The 14,696-nt window shown below is 36.3% G+C and overlaps 1 protein-coding gene across 8 annotated transcripts in view; it reads right to left on the reverse strand.

The window, feature by feature from the left end:
* Nucleotides 1-14,696, reverse strand: part of Rbm46 (RNA binding motif protein 46) — a 49,385-nt gene that overhangs the window by 28,939 nt on the left and 5,750 nt on the right. For 5 of the 8 annotated variants that reach the window (XM_059265528.1, XM_059265526.1, XM_059265532.1 and 2 more), the window contains exons 2-5: nucleotides 8,722-8,773; nucleotides 8,446-8,607; nucleotides 7,158-7,625; nucleotides 5,852-6,634 (exon numbers count right to left, since the gene is read on the reverse strand). In XM_059265528.1, the coding sequence (XP_059121511.1) occupies nucleotides 5,852-6,634; nucleotides 7,158-7,625; nucleotides 8,446-8,596 (1,402 nt within the window). In that variant the 5' untranslated portion in view covers nucleotides 8,597-8,607; nucleotides 8,722-8,773. The remainder of the gene's footprint in view (nucleotides 1-5,851; nucleotides 6,635-7,157; nucleotides 7,626-8,445; nucleotides 8,608-8,721; nucleotides 8,774-14,696) is intronic. The other 3 variants (XM_059265527.1, XM_059265530.1, XM_059265529.1) reach the window with 1 other exon arrangement.

Here is a 14,696-nt window from a genome sequence, read left to right on the forward strand (position 1 = left end):
AAAATAACCAAAAGGATGTGCCATCACAAAGGAGATGCATGACTGACTCTTTCACTTTTCCAAACTGTTGTTCAGCTATGAAAAATATATAAATCGCAGCATACAGGAGGCAGAGGCAGGCAGATTTCTGAGTCTGGGGCCATCCTGATCTACACAGTGTGTTCCAGGACAGTCAGAGTTACACAGGTGAGGCCCTTTCTAAAAAAAATGTATATATATACACACACACACATACATAAGCTTTGAATTATATAAAGAAATAGTATGCTGATAAAGGGTAATTCTTAGAAAAGAAGCTCCTGATTTGATATTATCAGAACCCAAATATGTATGTTGGCAGATATAAATATGCAAAAGTAATAATTTTAGTTGTACCCATACTTGAACATGCCCTTTAATAATTTAAGCAAAACTATAAATTTGTGAGATAAAAAGAATCCTCAGAAACCAGGTGTGGTGACTCCTTTAATCCCAACACTCAAGAAGGAGAGACAGGAGTATCTCTTTTGAGTTCAAGACCAACCTGGTCTATAACATAGGCTAGCCAGAGCTACAGAGTGAGACAACATCTCAAAAAAAAAAAAAAATCCTAGAACCCATCAAATTAAAATTACCCTGACATTTCAGGGGTGAAGGTACTGAAGTCTAAAGCCTAAATGACTCATATCCCATTTACATTCCCAGTGTCAATGCTTAAACAGTACAGTACGGTACTTGTGCTTTCATTTTAGCCCGCCTTTAAGCCGCTCCATTCACATTCAATGCATAGTATTTGTGGCCCATTAATTAAAATAAGTGCTATCAAGATGAGAATTATGATGAATATGAGGTCATCAAATAATCTTAAAGAAAAAGGAAATTCCAATTGGAATATATAAATACATTCCAAAAGAACTAATCCCTCCTTCAAGGGTCAAAGACACATAGTTGAGTTAATGGAATTTTGGTCTTATCATTTGGTCATGTGAAAGTGAATTGTGTAAAAATGTTAAAACTGAAAATGTTAAAACTGATGGCTACTTCTCATTTAGGTGAATTTTAAAACAAACTCAACTTTTCTATTCTTTAAGTATCAGCCTGAGATAGTATGGAAATCTCTACTTAAATCTAGAAGGAATACATTCTGAAAGTATTTTCTTCTATTTATAATGAAAAGTTCCATTGTAACATAACCAATATTTCATATTTAGCTTAAATATCTATTAAAATTATTTTAATAAAAAACTAAAGTTTTATATTTCAAAATATTTTATTGACAAATTGTCTAAATCTAAAATCCTGCTTATGTTTTATAATTTGCCCATCAATCTGGAAATAATAGCTCATGAGAAAAAAAGCATCAATCATCTTTCAGATAAAAACTCACAAGTGATACTTTTTTCCCTCAGCAGCTAACTAAAGTTGTGTGACATAGAGAAACCAAAACCTAATTTACATGTGAAGATAGAAAATAAAATATTTACAAAGTTCCATTGAACAATTAGAAAAAATAAAAAACCCTACGTGTCATTTCAAATCAAATCAAAGATACAATACTTCTCAGTTGCAGATTAAATACTGAGAAAAACAGTGGCATTAAAAACATGAATGCTGACACATAAAATGTTTCTACAAACTAGAATTATCTGGAAAAATTACTTGCTCAGAGGAAAAGCAAGTACAGCCAAGAAAACCATACTGTGATTATTTTTAAAACAGAAAGATGAATGAAAGCTCAATTAACTAATGCCACATCTCAATTTCTTCAATTCTTCTTAAAATCTGCCAGAAATCATTAAATCAAACCTTACCAGAGTTACCTGCTATTAACCCACCACTATGCTTCTTTTCTAAAAAATGCCTGCTCATCTGGAGGCTTCTTGCACTGCCCAGAAACAAGTCAGGGGAGCAGAAGCTGCACCCTTCCCTTTATCCCCAAACAGCATATGCATAGAATTGATGCATCTATCTTCTTACTGCACTCTGACCTCTCAAGGAAAGAAACAAACAATGCTCTGTTTATCTTTAACTCCCAAACACTTGAAAAAGTATACTCGGTACATAGGAGACCTTCAAGAGGCCTGTTCTTGAATGTAAACTGTACTGGTCATGGAAACCAAAACAAAACAAAACAAACAAAAAAAAACAGCATACAAACCAGATGAAATAACTTCAAACAGAAAAACTAACCAATGTTCAATTAACTAATGCCACGTCTTTTCGATTTCGATTTTTAAAATATGCCAGAAATCACCAAAGCAAACTTTCCCAGAGCTCCCTGAAGTGACACAGCTACTTTCCAGCAGAGAATCTCATCCCTGTTTTTTAAAACATCAAATGGTCATACAACCTGCCATGGTTATCAGTGAACATCACACAGGGAAACAGGAAAGGTACACCATGCTTGGGGTGATCTGTTAATACATTACTTGATGAGGTCAATTAATACCAACACAGATGAAGACTATCTTTCTCCTTCATTGACTTATTTTCCAGCAATTTTTTTTTTTTAAAAAGCATAGTCATCTACAAAAGCAATGGCAATACTGACAGGACCAGGTTCAAAAGAAGTGATACTCAATAATCTCAAATGTCTCCACTGACCAAACATTAAGTATAGAACTTGTTATCCTAACACACACACATCTGCATCTGACCCATTAAATTAACTGATCTCAAGGCCAGTTTAAGCTAATAGGGCAAGATCCTGTCTCAGAAACCTGGATACATAAATAGGTAAACTCACTGAATATATCCTACTTATATTACATGAAATAAAATGATAATATTTTTAGTTTTAAAAATAAGCATTGTATTTCTAAAAATAAGTAAATGAATGCATTACTGCTTATTCCATTGGATGACTGAGATGAGGAAGGTCATTCTGATGAAGATAGAGACAGCTCTAATTATGAAGTGAAAATCTGGTTATATTAGAGATTAACCCTTAACCTCCCCTTTGGCCTTATTCTACCAAAGGCATTTTAACAGAAGAGAGCTTGCTTTAGAAGGGACAAAATCTATACATTTTTAACCACTGTAAGGTTCTTCAGATCAAGAGGCACTTGAAGTGAATAGATGGTTTCTAATACTCATTCAGGTATCTACTAAAGGACTATATTTTTCCCTTGAAACAAATATGGCCATTTAAACACATAAAATCTTTTAGTTTCCATTCAAATTTTCAAATTCAAAAAATGGGGACAGCAAATACAAGATGTCACATACAAGATTGTCAAAGCTCACCAGGTCAGACTGAGTTTAGCTTGGTGGTAAATATCTGGCTTAGCAATGTCATTAAAAAAAACACCAAAGTAAAACTGGATAATGATGACTGAAAAAAAAAAGCACTAAATTGTCAGGTTTAAAGGAGTATTAAAGCAAATTGTAAAAAAAATTACTATATACGAAGAAAATATTTTTAAGCAACTCACACTATCTGTAAAATTATATTTCTGAAATGCTTTTTAAAAATAGAACCAAAAGATGTATTAATATAGTAAAAAAAAAAAAACCCCTCTATTTGAAGCCTCTTAAGAATCAGTAACAATCTCTCAAACCCTCAAGAAAAAAATCAGTGCTAGGTAGACTGAGAAGACTATGAAAGCACATGTCACCTCACTAACACCTACCTCTCTAGGACACATCACTGCCGCCAACTAACCCCAAGTCTGAACCATGGCATAAAATACTTCACATTTTACCGAAGGGAAAGCTGTGCTGGAAAGGAAGGAAGGCATCAGCCCTGTAAGATCTGCCATTGAGGAACCAACATTACTGAAGAAAAGGTCAAGCCAGAACACTTAACTGCCACATGGTACACAGCACCTCCTGTCCACACACATTTCCTGACCCTGCTTTAAGATCTTTAATAAAGGCCTCACATATGCTTTCTGACCAAGGCTTTCTAGATTCCTGGTCTAGATTTTCCACTTCCTTTCTCTCTTGTTCTTCGCTTGTCTAAATATTTTCAACAGCTTCCATTTAGACTTTAGTCAAGCACAATAAGCATTGTTGTATTGCATTCCCGACTTAGCTTCAGACCTGGTTACTGTGCCCTAATAGGCTCCAGTGTTTACCATATTTTAGTCTGAGGATTTAATACAGGGCCACGCACCTGCTAAGGCTACATCTCTAATAGGCTCCAGTGTTTACCATAATTTAGTCTGAGGATTTAATATAGGGACATGCACCTGCTAAGGCTACATCTCTGCCCAATTTCTTTTAATAGTTATATACTAATCAAATTCTATTAATTATTCTCCCTATTGGTAACAGAAACAAGAAAAATGCATAAAAATACAAATCTTTCTGTATTTTTAAATTAAAAGTTCTGATTCAAGAATGATAAAAATCCAAAATAAGTGATTTAAGCCATTTGTATACATACTCTAGCAGGTATCTAATCCGTGGCATGTGGAAAGCATACACCTCAGTGTTGCTACGAATATAGCCAAACACAAAACTATATACTTACTCTAAACATTGAGATTTGTTTTGCAATTTTTAACCTCAACTGTGCAGCTGTCAAGTGTGAAGTTTGTATATGACAATACTGTGTCACAATGTGACATGTTGGACACATCTGCCCAAGTGCTGGCTAATTTTATGTCAACTTGATACAGGCTAGGCTCATTATAGAAGAGGAGAATCACAGTTGAGAAAGTGTCCCATCAAACTGGCCTGTGGGAAAGCCTGTGGTGCATTTTCTTCAATGACTGATGTGTGAGGGCCCAGCTCACTGTGAATGGTACCACACCTGGGCTGGTAGTCCTAGGTACTATAAGAAAGCTGACTCAGCAAGTCATTGGGACAGAGCCAGTAACAATATTCCTTCATGTCCTCTTGCCTCCAGGTTCCTGCTTGAGTTCCTGCATTGACTTCCTTCAATAAACTGTGGTATGGAAGAGCAATCCATATAAACCTTTTCCTCTCCAAGGTCACTTTGGCCTTAGTATTTTATCTGAGCAACAGAAACCAAAACTAAGACACACAGCTAATTTTATCGCTAAACAAAACAAATTAGGAATCCTCTATCTTTTCTTTGATCAGTAATAGTGAACTGTAGCCCTAGAGTGAATTTAAAAGCCTCCCAGAGGGGAGCCAAAGGCTAATGAAGGGCTTCTGACTTCATGGTGGCAACTCGATGGAAAAAACTTTGCTTCCATAAAGTACACTATAAACATAATACAAATAAGGACAACCCCAGAGTTACAATGTCTTTTTTTTTAGACTATCAGGCAAGCATACTTTATATATCCTAATTCTTAACCATCCCTCCAACATTTAAGAAAATGGAGTTCCTTCAAAATATGAAATTTGAAAAGAGAATTGTCATCAACATCTCTTAATGATGCTTTTTGCCTTTCATGAGTCATAATGACAAATTTCCAGATTGGTGAGCATAAAGCCATGTCTACACATGACCCACATGAAACATCTGTGATTTTTATGAATCTCTAACCTTTTCTACCAAAAATTCATTGTGTAGACTTCACCAAAGATGCAAGGACAGAATTGAAAATTGGTTGATATAACAAATTCTGTAACATTCATCAAAATTTTTTATCAAATGAGCAATAGTCATTAAGAAACAATAAAGTAATGAAATGGGGCCTAAATTCTATAACCAAAGCTCATCTTTCCTCCCACTAAGAAGTACTTGAAAAGTAAAATGTAGGAAAATTATACAGGAGCCAAGTCTCAGGAAAATTCATCATGAGTTTTGAACTTGTGGTTCTCCTGCTCTGGTCTCAGAGAACTGAGAAAAAAATGTAAAGACTCATTACTAATGTTCAGAGTTCAAATCAACAACTGTATAGTCTACCACAGCATTCTGTAATGTCAACACATCAAGCACTTCCAGACTTACCCAAATGAAGCAGCGTGAACTGGGCTGCCAGTTCCTTTGCATCTTCCAGTGTAGTGCAGAGTTTATCTGGCATGAAGTAACTCTGGGATCCATTTGCAATCGCAGGAATAACTATCTTATACACCAAGAGTACTTTTCCATCTTGACTAGTTGTTGAATATAAGTAATATTCTGGTGGTGCCCAATTATTTTTGTTGCAGTAATAATCCAAATGCATCACTGCAGAATTAAAATGATTGGATTTTAAAGAATACATGCTAATTGGGGTAAGCTTTGTTCCAGGAAAAAAAGGATAAGTACATCTTTCAATTTCAGGAGGGCTTGGACTATGCTGACCATTGAGACGAGTAGGAAGAGTTGGTGGCTTGCCTAGAGCTTTGGAGTGACTTTCTTCTTTGTTAGCATATACAAGTAGGTTTTCAGAATTTGGACTGATCTGGCCATTAAGATGCTGTCGCCAAGTATTTTCTTTATTCACTGGCTTTGCCAGTGTTACCTCAATACTGGCTCCATCAATGCATTTTCCATTCATAACAGACATAGCGGCCACTGCATCTTCTCGGTTGAAAAAGTGAACAAATGCATAATCTCTAAGTTTCTTTACTCGTTCCACTGCCCCAGGCTTGAATTTATTGAATTCTGCTTTAATTGTTTCCTCTGTAGTTGAGATCATTAGATTTCTTACATAGAGAACTTTAACTCTCTGCATGGTTTCCTCATCAACTTCTTTCTCAGGATCAGCCCAATCTACCTGAATGGTGTGGCCCCAGAGTTGAAACGTTCCTGAAAAAAATGCACAAATTGATGTGAAATTAACTAAAGCAAAGAATACAAGTTTAAAGTGCTATATAAAATAATTTCTCAAAGAAACTCAAGCAAGTATCAATATATCTGATTTAGCTACTTTTGCCTACTCACACCAGTTTTGACTACAGAAACCTAATCAGAACTTGTGATAAAATTTAATAGTTGGTAAAACAAATAAGACTTTAAAGACTGATTATTGTTAGAATTAAATAAATTAAATGGATTTTTATTAAACATAATTAACAAAGTTAAAGTTACATATACATTAAAGTATCAGTTAAAGTACATACACAGTCAGTAACTAGCAAATGTGACTCATTTTGTAGAAATAATTTCTTGTACCTTGCAGTCATTTAATTTACTTCCTCATTAGAACAATTCTTTATTCCTCTTCAAGTGGCACTACATATCTCACTAATAATGGTCTAGCATTCACTGTTGTTTTTCCGTATTTACAGTGGGGTTGGTATGTAAGGTAGCCTTTGAAAGGACATCTTACCTGGAATCAACTTCCTCCTGGCCATTGCAGCAGCCCTGTGGGACTCATACTCAACGAAGGCAAAGCCACGGTTCTTGGTCTTGTCAGTTGCACTGGGATAAACAATCACATCCACAACACCTTCTGTAACTTTCTTCATCTCATCCAAAATCTCTTCCTTTTTCTTTTCTTTGGGAATTGCTCCAATAAATAATCTGCAGTTATCCAAGCTGACACACACACCAATAAACTTCCCTGGTCGAATCTCATAATTGTTAAGAATCCGGATGGCTAATTGGGCTTCTTCTTTAGTAGTGTACATCACAAAAGCATAACCTCTATTTTCACCACTAAATTCCATCATCAGTCGAAATTCATATATCTTCCCAGCTCTTTCAAATACAGGAACCAATTCATCTTCATACATATCACGAGGTATTTTTCCAACAAAAACTTCACAGCCTCTAGGGGGAGGTGGACCTTCCCAACCTTAAAAAAAAAAAAAAAAAAAAAAGATAAGCACAACTAATAATTAATTCTAAAAATCTATGTTCATACCTGAATCATTTACTCACTCAACAAACTGGCTATCAGCCACCTACCTAAATTGCAAGCAGTATTCTAAGTTTTGGGGATACAAAAAGTAAAGTTCCTTCCCTTGTGAAACTTATTTTAACAAAACTCTAGGAGACAATGCATAAATGATAAAACATTGTGAGGAAAATATAGCCACGTAAGAGGTGTTCCCATTAATAAAATAGGTAGATCTCTGAGCACAAAGTTTATGCAATGACCTGAATGAAGCTAAGGGAGTGAAGTACAAGGATTATCTGGGCGAGGAGAAACAAAAGAAAACTTGACTACAGACGCCTTCTTGCCCATAGGCAAGATAGAGGAGAGCAGTAGCAAGTGATGCAGCAATTGAGCAAACCAGAAGCCACAATTTTATGTACTCATCTGGAGATTCTGAGCAAAGAAATCATACTTAGAATGGTAAGACACCATGCCTACTTGAGTCTGGTTATATATGTACTATGCCTCTACTCACTGCTCTTTCAAATTCCTCCCTAAATGACTTGTCTTTAATCCCTTGAGTATACTTTTCTCTGATGCCCTGAATCCTGACTTATTTCTCAATCCAAACCATGTTATTTCTCAGTCACTTTTTAAACCCGAGCAAGATTTTAAAAAGTACATAATCTCTCTCAAAATCACAGCTGAGACTGGTTAGAATGTCTGTGAGGATACAGGCCTCATCTAAATGACTGTGTTAAAGATTTAATTTAAACACCTATAAGCAAACCCTCACCTGGAGGAGGACCACCAAATTTCCTTTGCCCATTTTCTTGAACCATGTTGTAGCCAGTCTTTTCCATCAGCGCCAGCAATGCAGCTTCATTCTGAATGCCAGTGCGTACTTTACCGCATCCATTTGTTCCATCTGTGTTCTCTTCATTCATGGCTAAAATTCCTAAAACAAAGTCAAATAAGTGTAAGCCCAGAGCAGAGCTCCAGGATTCTGGGGAGTATTTCTTTGGATTGCATGAAGCCAAGGACAGTATGGCTGATGGGTATGGTGACTAACCTTCACTACTCTCCTTTAGGGTCTTCCCCAAAGCTCTTTCCTGTAGTAAAAACTGGAAAACAGTTTTTCAAGTTACTTATTAATTAAGCAGTACCTTTAGATAATCTAAGTGGGAGAAAGGGAGCCAAAGAAAAGAGGAATAAAGAAAAAATGAGAAATCAGAAGTGAGAGTTAGATAAAAAGAAAGCATTATAGTAGTAAAATATACTTCCATCAATGAATTCACGATCACTGCCAATCTACTCGGCCAGAGTTTTAAATCATTCTGTCATATAGGCCAGCTGAATGTTTTCTATGAGTACAAATATCACACTTGTCAGATACCCATGACCTGATGCCAACATTGTTCACTTTCTCAGAAATCTTCAAGAGTTTCAAGTTTCCCTGAAACGAAGCCTTCAAATCACCCATTTGAATCTATTAGAAGTTACCAGAGATAAATGGTAATAAAAATACATAATCACAGGTCGTCTGAGAAGAAACAGGATCTAATGTGATAAGCAATTAGCATCATCTTAGGACACTTTTATTAGTTGGGTGGATAGGAATTAAAGCAAAAGAGCCACAGCATTTCTTCAGCATCCTATATAAAAATTATACATGTGTATGTTTTCACGTGTAGAAGGGAACATGTTTATGCACATATGTGCACGTGGCCAACGATCAACCTTGGGTGTGATTCCTCTGGTGCTGGAATCACAAGTACATGCCACTATGTCCAGTTTTTTGTTTGCAGGTACTTTTCCAACTGAGTTATCACCCTATCTTTGTATTTTAATTTTTACAATTAACTTAATTACCACATTTGCATTTCCTAATGATCAACACTGTGGTTTTATCTCTCACATACTTAGTATTATAAATAATTACAAAAATTTTAAATTCATATTATGGAGAATGGATTGTGAAACTATTTTGGCTGCAAATATGATCCTCCTAATTACAAAATGGAAACCAGGCTTCTATGGTATAGCATTGTTAGAATTACATTTTGGTCATAGCCATACCACCCCGAACATGTCCAATCTCATGTAATCTTAGAAGCTAAGCAGAGTTGTGTCTGGTTAGTACTTAAAATGGGAGAAGTAAAATTTAAAGCCAGTGCACCTCCATTTTAACCTTTCTACCTATACAACGTTGACAACTTCATTTCTTTATACGCTATTCATTTAAACAGACATATCAATGTAAGTTCTCACAAGACTCCTTTTTTTTTTAAGGTTGACTAACACAGTGTATGTTAAAAGGGCTACTAAAAATTTCCATAAAGATCAAATAAGTGCCTTGATAAATACTAGAATGACAGTCCATTTTAATTTTTTTGGTGCGAATGTTGTTGACATCAGCCACATTATTTTCATTTCTCAAAGGTGGCTTAGGTGAGACACAGCAGGTGCAAAGTCACACTGACTATAAGCACTGATTCATAAGTTCACAGTGGGTTCTGTAGAGGACGGGGATGGAGAGGATGTTAGCAGTTTGCTCCAGAACAGTGGTTCTCAACATGTGGGTCGTGACCCCAGGCTCACATTACAGATAGCCTGTATAACATATATGTACACTACAATTCACAACAGTAGCAAAGTAACAGTTATAAAGCATTCTATAATAATAATTTTCTGGTTGGGGTCAGCACAGCAGGAGGAACTGTATTAAAGGGTCATAGCATTAGGAGATTGAGAACCACCGCTCTAGAGCAAGGGAGATTATCACTGCAGCTCTCAACTAGTGCTTCAGGGGTGAGCATGTCTCTGGAGCCAGGTGGCTTGGGTTTATAACCCTTCTTTTCACTCACAAGATATATAGTAAAGGAATTTAGTTACACAGTGCCTCAATTTCTTCATCTGTAATATGCTGATAACACCATTATTCTCAAAAATGTTCTATAAATAAAAGAAAATGCTTGATAAATAAACCAGCTGGTGATTAAGTAGAAGCATTAAGACTCTTTTTTTATCTTAAAACAATTCGGAAATGCTAATTTTATACATATATTGGAATGTTTCATATGAACATATGAAATAACTATGGAAACTAGTTATTCAGTTTATCTGTACAGTAACTGGCTTCAAAACAAAACTGCAATGCCAACTAGAAACAAAGAATAATAAAAGATTTACTTTTACAGGTTATTATAAATACAAGGGCATTAATAAGTATCCTCTCTAGTCTCAATGGCTAATAGAAATGTGCCTTTATAAAAGGAAATTATTTTCGAGTATCAAGAAAAAAGAAAAAGAAAAAACCCCAGAGAAACTATACTATCTAAGATCCCAGAGTCAGAAGTGGTATATACAGAATTGAAAACCAGCTCCACTTAATCTCAAAAACTCATCCTTGCCAAGAAAATTATTGTGACATATAATGTCTTCATTTACTTGTGTACTGAGTAGAAGTATCTACTGAGTACCACTTGTGTTCCTTATTTCTGGGATATAACAATAAATTAACACCAAAACTCTTGTAGCTTATATCCTAGTACAGAAACAGTCTATTAATAAGTCATATAATGTATAAGAATGACAATACTACTGAGGAGGAGCAGGATAAGGATATGTGGCAGTCAGAGGTTGGCAGAAGACAAGTGTGACAGTTAATATTCATTGTCAACTTGACAGTGTCTAGAACAGTAGTTCTCAACCTGTGGGTTGAGACCCTTTTTAGGGTCAAACAACCCTTTCACAGGGGTCACTAAAGACCATCACAAAAAAATGGGTTTGCATTGTGATTCATAACAGTAGCAAAATTAGTTATGAAATTGTAATGGAAATAATTTTATGGCTGAGGGTCACCACAACATGAGGAATTGTATTAAGGGGTCACAGCATTAGGAAGGCTGAGAACCACTGCTCTAGAGTCACTGATGAGACAGACCTCTAGAAACACTGTGAAGAATTTTGTACATTAATCTCTGGGCACATCTGTGAGTGATTTTCTTGACTATGTTAACTGAAGTGGGAGTTCCCTTGTTGAACATGGGCTGCCCTTCCAAGGGTGGCTGAGACATCAGCAGCTCTGAGGAAAGGGGCTTTTGCTTTTCAATGAGCTGCCTTTACATCCTATCCTCAAGTTCCTTTACCCTGATGCCATCACTCCTCCACTCTCCACCAACACTAGGACCCATATTCTTTGGCCTTCCAACAAGGACTGATAATCAATCCACTCCAGGAATCCTCCAGGAGTTCCTCACCAGATTGGGACAGTTGAAACATATTGCAGGTTCTCAGCTTCTCCAGTGTGAAAACAGCCATTATTGGACTATGCAGACTCTTATCATGTAAGTCAATCTAATAAATAAATCTAATAAATAAAACATCTAAAAGGATTACCTAGTGGGTAAGAAGTCAACAGAATGGTAGAGACTAATTAGAAGGCTACTACTACAATGTAGGTGGAGCAATGAGGATGGCAGAGATCAAAATTCAAGGTGCCAAGTCAAAGAAGTGGTCTCATTTGAATTAAAGGTACAACCTATAGAATATTTGGATATCATGGAATGAAAGTCAAGTCAAGGATAACATCAAGTCTGAGTCTGAGCAATGAGAAAAGAGGAATGCTGTACAGATTTTATGAATAAGATACAGTTCAATTTTGGACATATTAAACTAGAGGAAATTTATCTTCCCCACTGTGATGGGTAGTGTTACTGTCAACTTGTCAGAATCCAGAGTCACCTGAAAAACCAATGTCTGGACATACCTCTGGGGGATTAGCATGGATTCTGTCAACTGATATGGAAAGAGCTATCTCATTTTTAAGGAAGGAGATGCCGGACTGTATGAAGTGGGGAAGATGAGCTCAGAGGTGGCACACATGGATCCCCTTTCCTCTTCCTCCTGACCATGGATGCAATGAAACCAACTACCTCAAACTGCTACCTGCTTGACTTCCTGCAATGATGGACAGCACCACTGAAATGTGAGCCAAATAACTCCCTTAAGTCGCCAGCATATTTTATTACAGCAACAGGGAAAGAACCTAAGATAGCCAGGAATAGCAAATGCACCCAAGTTTTTTAAAGAAGCCAGGAATTTGGAGGGTTTTAATGTTAAATCTCTTGAATTTAAAAACTGGAAATTATAAAAACATTAATTGACTTCTATAGACGAAACAAAACAGCCACAGATTTCCTATGGCCCAATCTCTGAACTGTCAACACTTTCCCTAGTACCTGCAGCAGGTACTCAAACAATATTTCTTGAAGAGTAAACCAAAAACTTTTAAAAAAAATTTAACAAAGCTTCATGCAAATATAACTGTTGGCAGTTATATTTTTAAACTGAAACTTCTTTCTTACAGCAATATTTGGCAATTTCTATTAAATAAAAAATATACATGTACTTGGTAATTCAAGAATGTAAAGATAGAATTGCCTATGCACACAAAGATATGTACAAATTCAATGATATTATATATAAAAGCAACAACCTACAAAATAAATATCAACCCATTATACAAACTAGAATAAAAGTCATCATTCAACTACACAATGGTATATTGACAGGCTTTTAAAGAATGTCATGCCTGGGGCTGGAGACATGCTCAGTGGTTAAGAGCACTTGGGGCTCTTCCAATAAATCCAGGTTGTATTTTCAGTACCCACACATATAGCTCCAGTTCCAGGGGATCCAATGCTCTCTTCTGATCTCATGAGTATGCATTTGGTACACATACATACATACAGGCAAAATACACATAAGTTTAATGAAGTCATTTTAAAGAAAAAGAATGCCATGCCTTTGTATGTACTGAATACAGAAAACTTCAAAGAACACTCTAGAGAACACTATAATACCAAATGCAAATGTTGGAGTTTTTAGATAAACATATATACATTGATAGTTTCTTACATGGGCATATAAAAATTATGGTGCAATTTACAAGAAACTAAAAATTGCAATCATTGGTGAAAACATACTTTTCCTTCTCACTTCTCTGTGTATTCTTTTACAAGAGTCCTTCCAGGCAGGGTTTCTTTGTTTGCTTTGTCTGGTTTTCAGACAGGATCTTGCTATCTCTGCAACCCAGGCTTGTCAACTCCCAGCAATCCTCCCAAGTTATAGCATGTCTCACCATGTCTAGTGTCCTATTGTTCCTTAAGGACAAGCTCCAACCCATTTACAAAGTCACAATGAACTTCTTATAACCCGGCTGAATCTCCCTCCCCAACTGCATTTCCTATGTGCCCAAAACAGTATGTACCGACTGGTAACTTCTCAAATGTGCCATACTCTCATCCATCAGCCCTCATGTCACTGATCCCATGGGCTTTCCCCCACTTCCTTAGACTTCCTTACTATTAATTATCTCTAGCTCCCAATTCTAAATTAGGTGATGTTCTTTAATATCTACTTTTATCACCGAGTGTTGTGATGGCCAATCCCCTCCTCTTCTGCCTCTACACTCTTCCTCCCTTAGCCCCCAACAGACTTTAAGCTGTAGTCTTATTTCCCTAGCACCACAGAGCACCCTGACACATGATGCACAGTCAATGAAGAAACTGAAAGGACATTAGGATTTCACTGAAAATAATGGACTTGGATGCTATCCCATTTACTCCTACAATAATCCTGTGAGGCAAGTGCTATTCTTTCTCATTTAAAAATACTGAGACAAACACTGGTAAAATTACAGATTAGGTGACTGTCCATGCAAATGTTCCCTCACTTTAAACATTTTTACCCACTTGTGTCCCATCCACGAAACTGCCTACTTTGCCCAACTCACTTAAGACATTACTTCTCATATTTAAAAATGAGCTAGGGAGACAGCTCAATCAGAAAAGTGTTTACACCTGACTTCCATTTCCAGAACTCATGTTTAAAAATGTGGTACTCTCTGGAGCTGGCTAACCAAACAGCTTCAGTTATCCATCAGTGAAGAAACTCAGACTCAAAATAAATAAATAAATGATGGCCAGTGGCTGAGGAACCAACACACAGAGAAATTAGCATACACCTGTCCAAAATTAGAAA

This window comes from Peromyscus eremicus, chromosome 6 (genome assembly GCF_949786415.1).
Source record: "Peromyscus eremicus chromosome 6, PerEre_H2_v1, whole genome shotgun sequence".
NCBI classification, from domain to species: Eukaryota; Metazoa; Chordata; class Mammalia; order Rodentia; family Cricetidae; genus Peromyscus; species Peromyscus eremicus.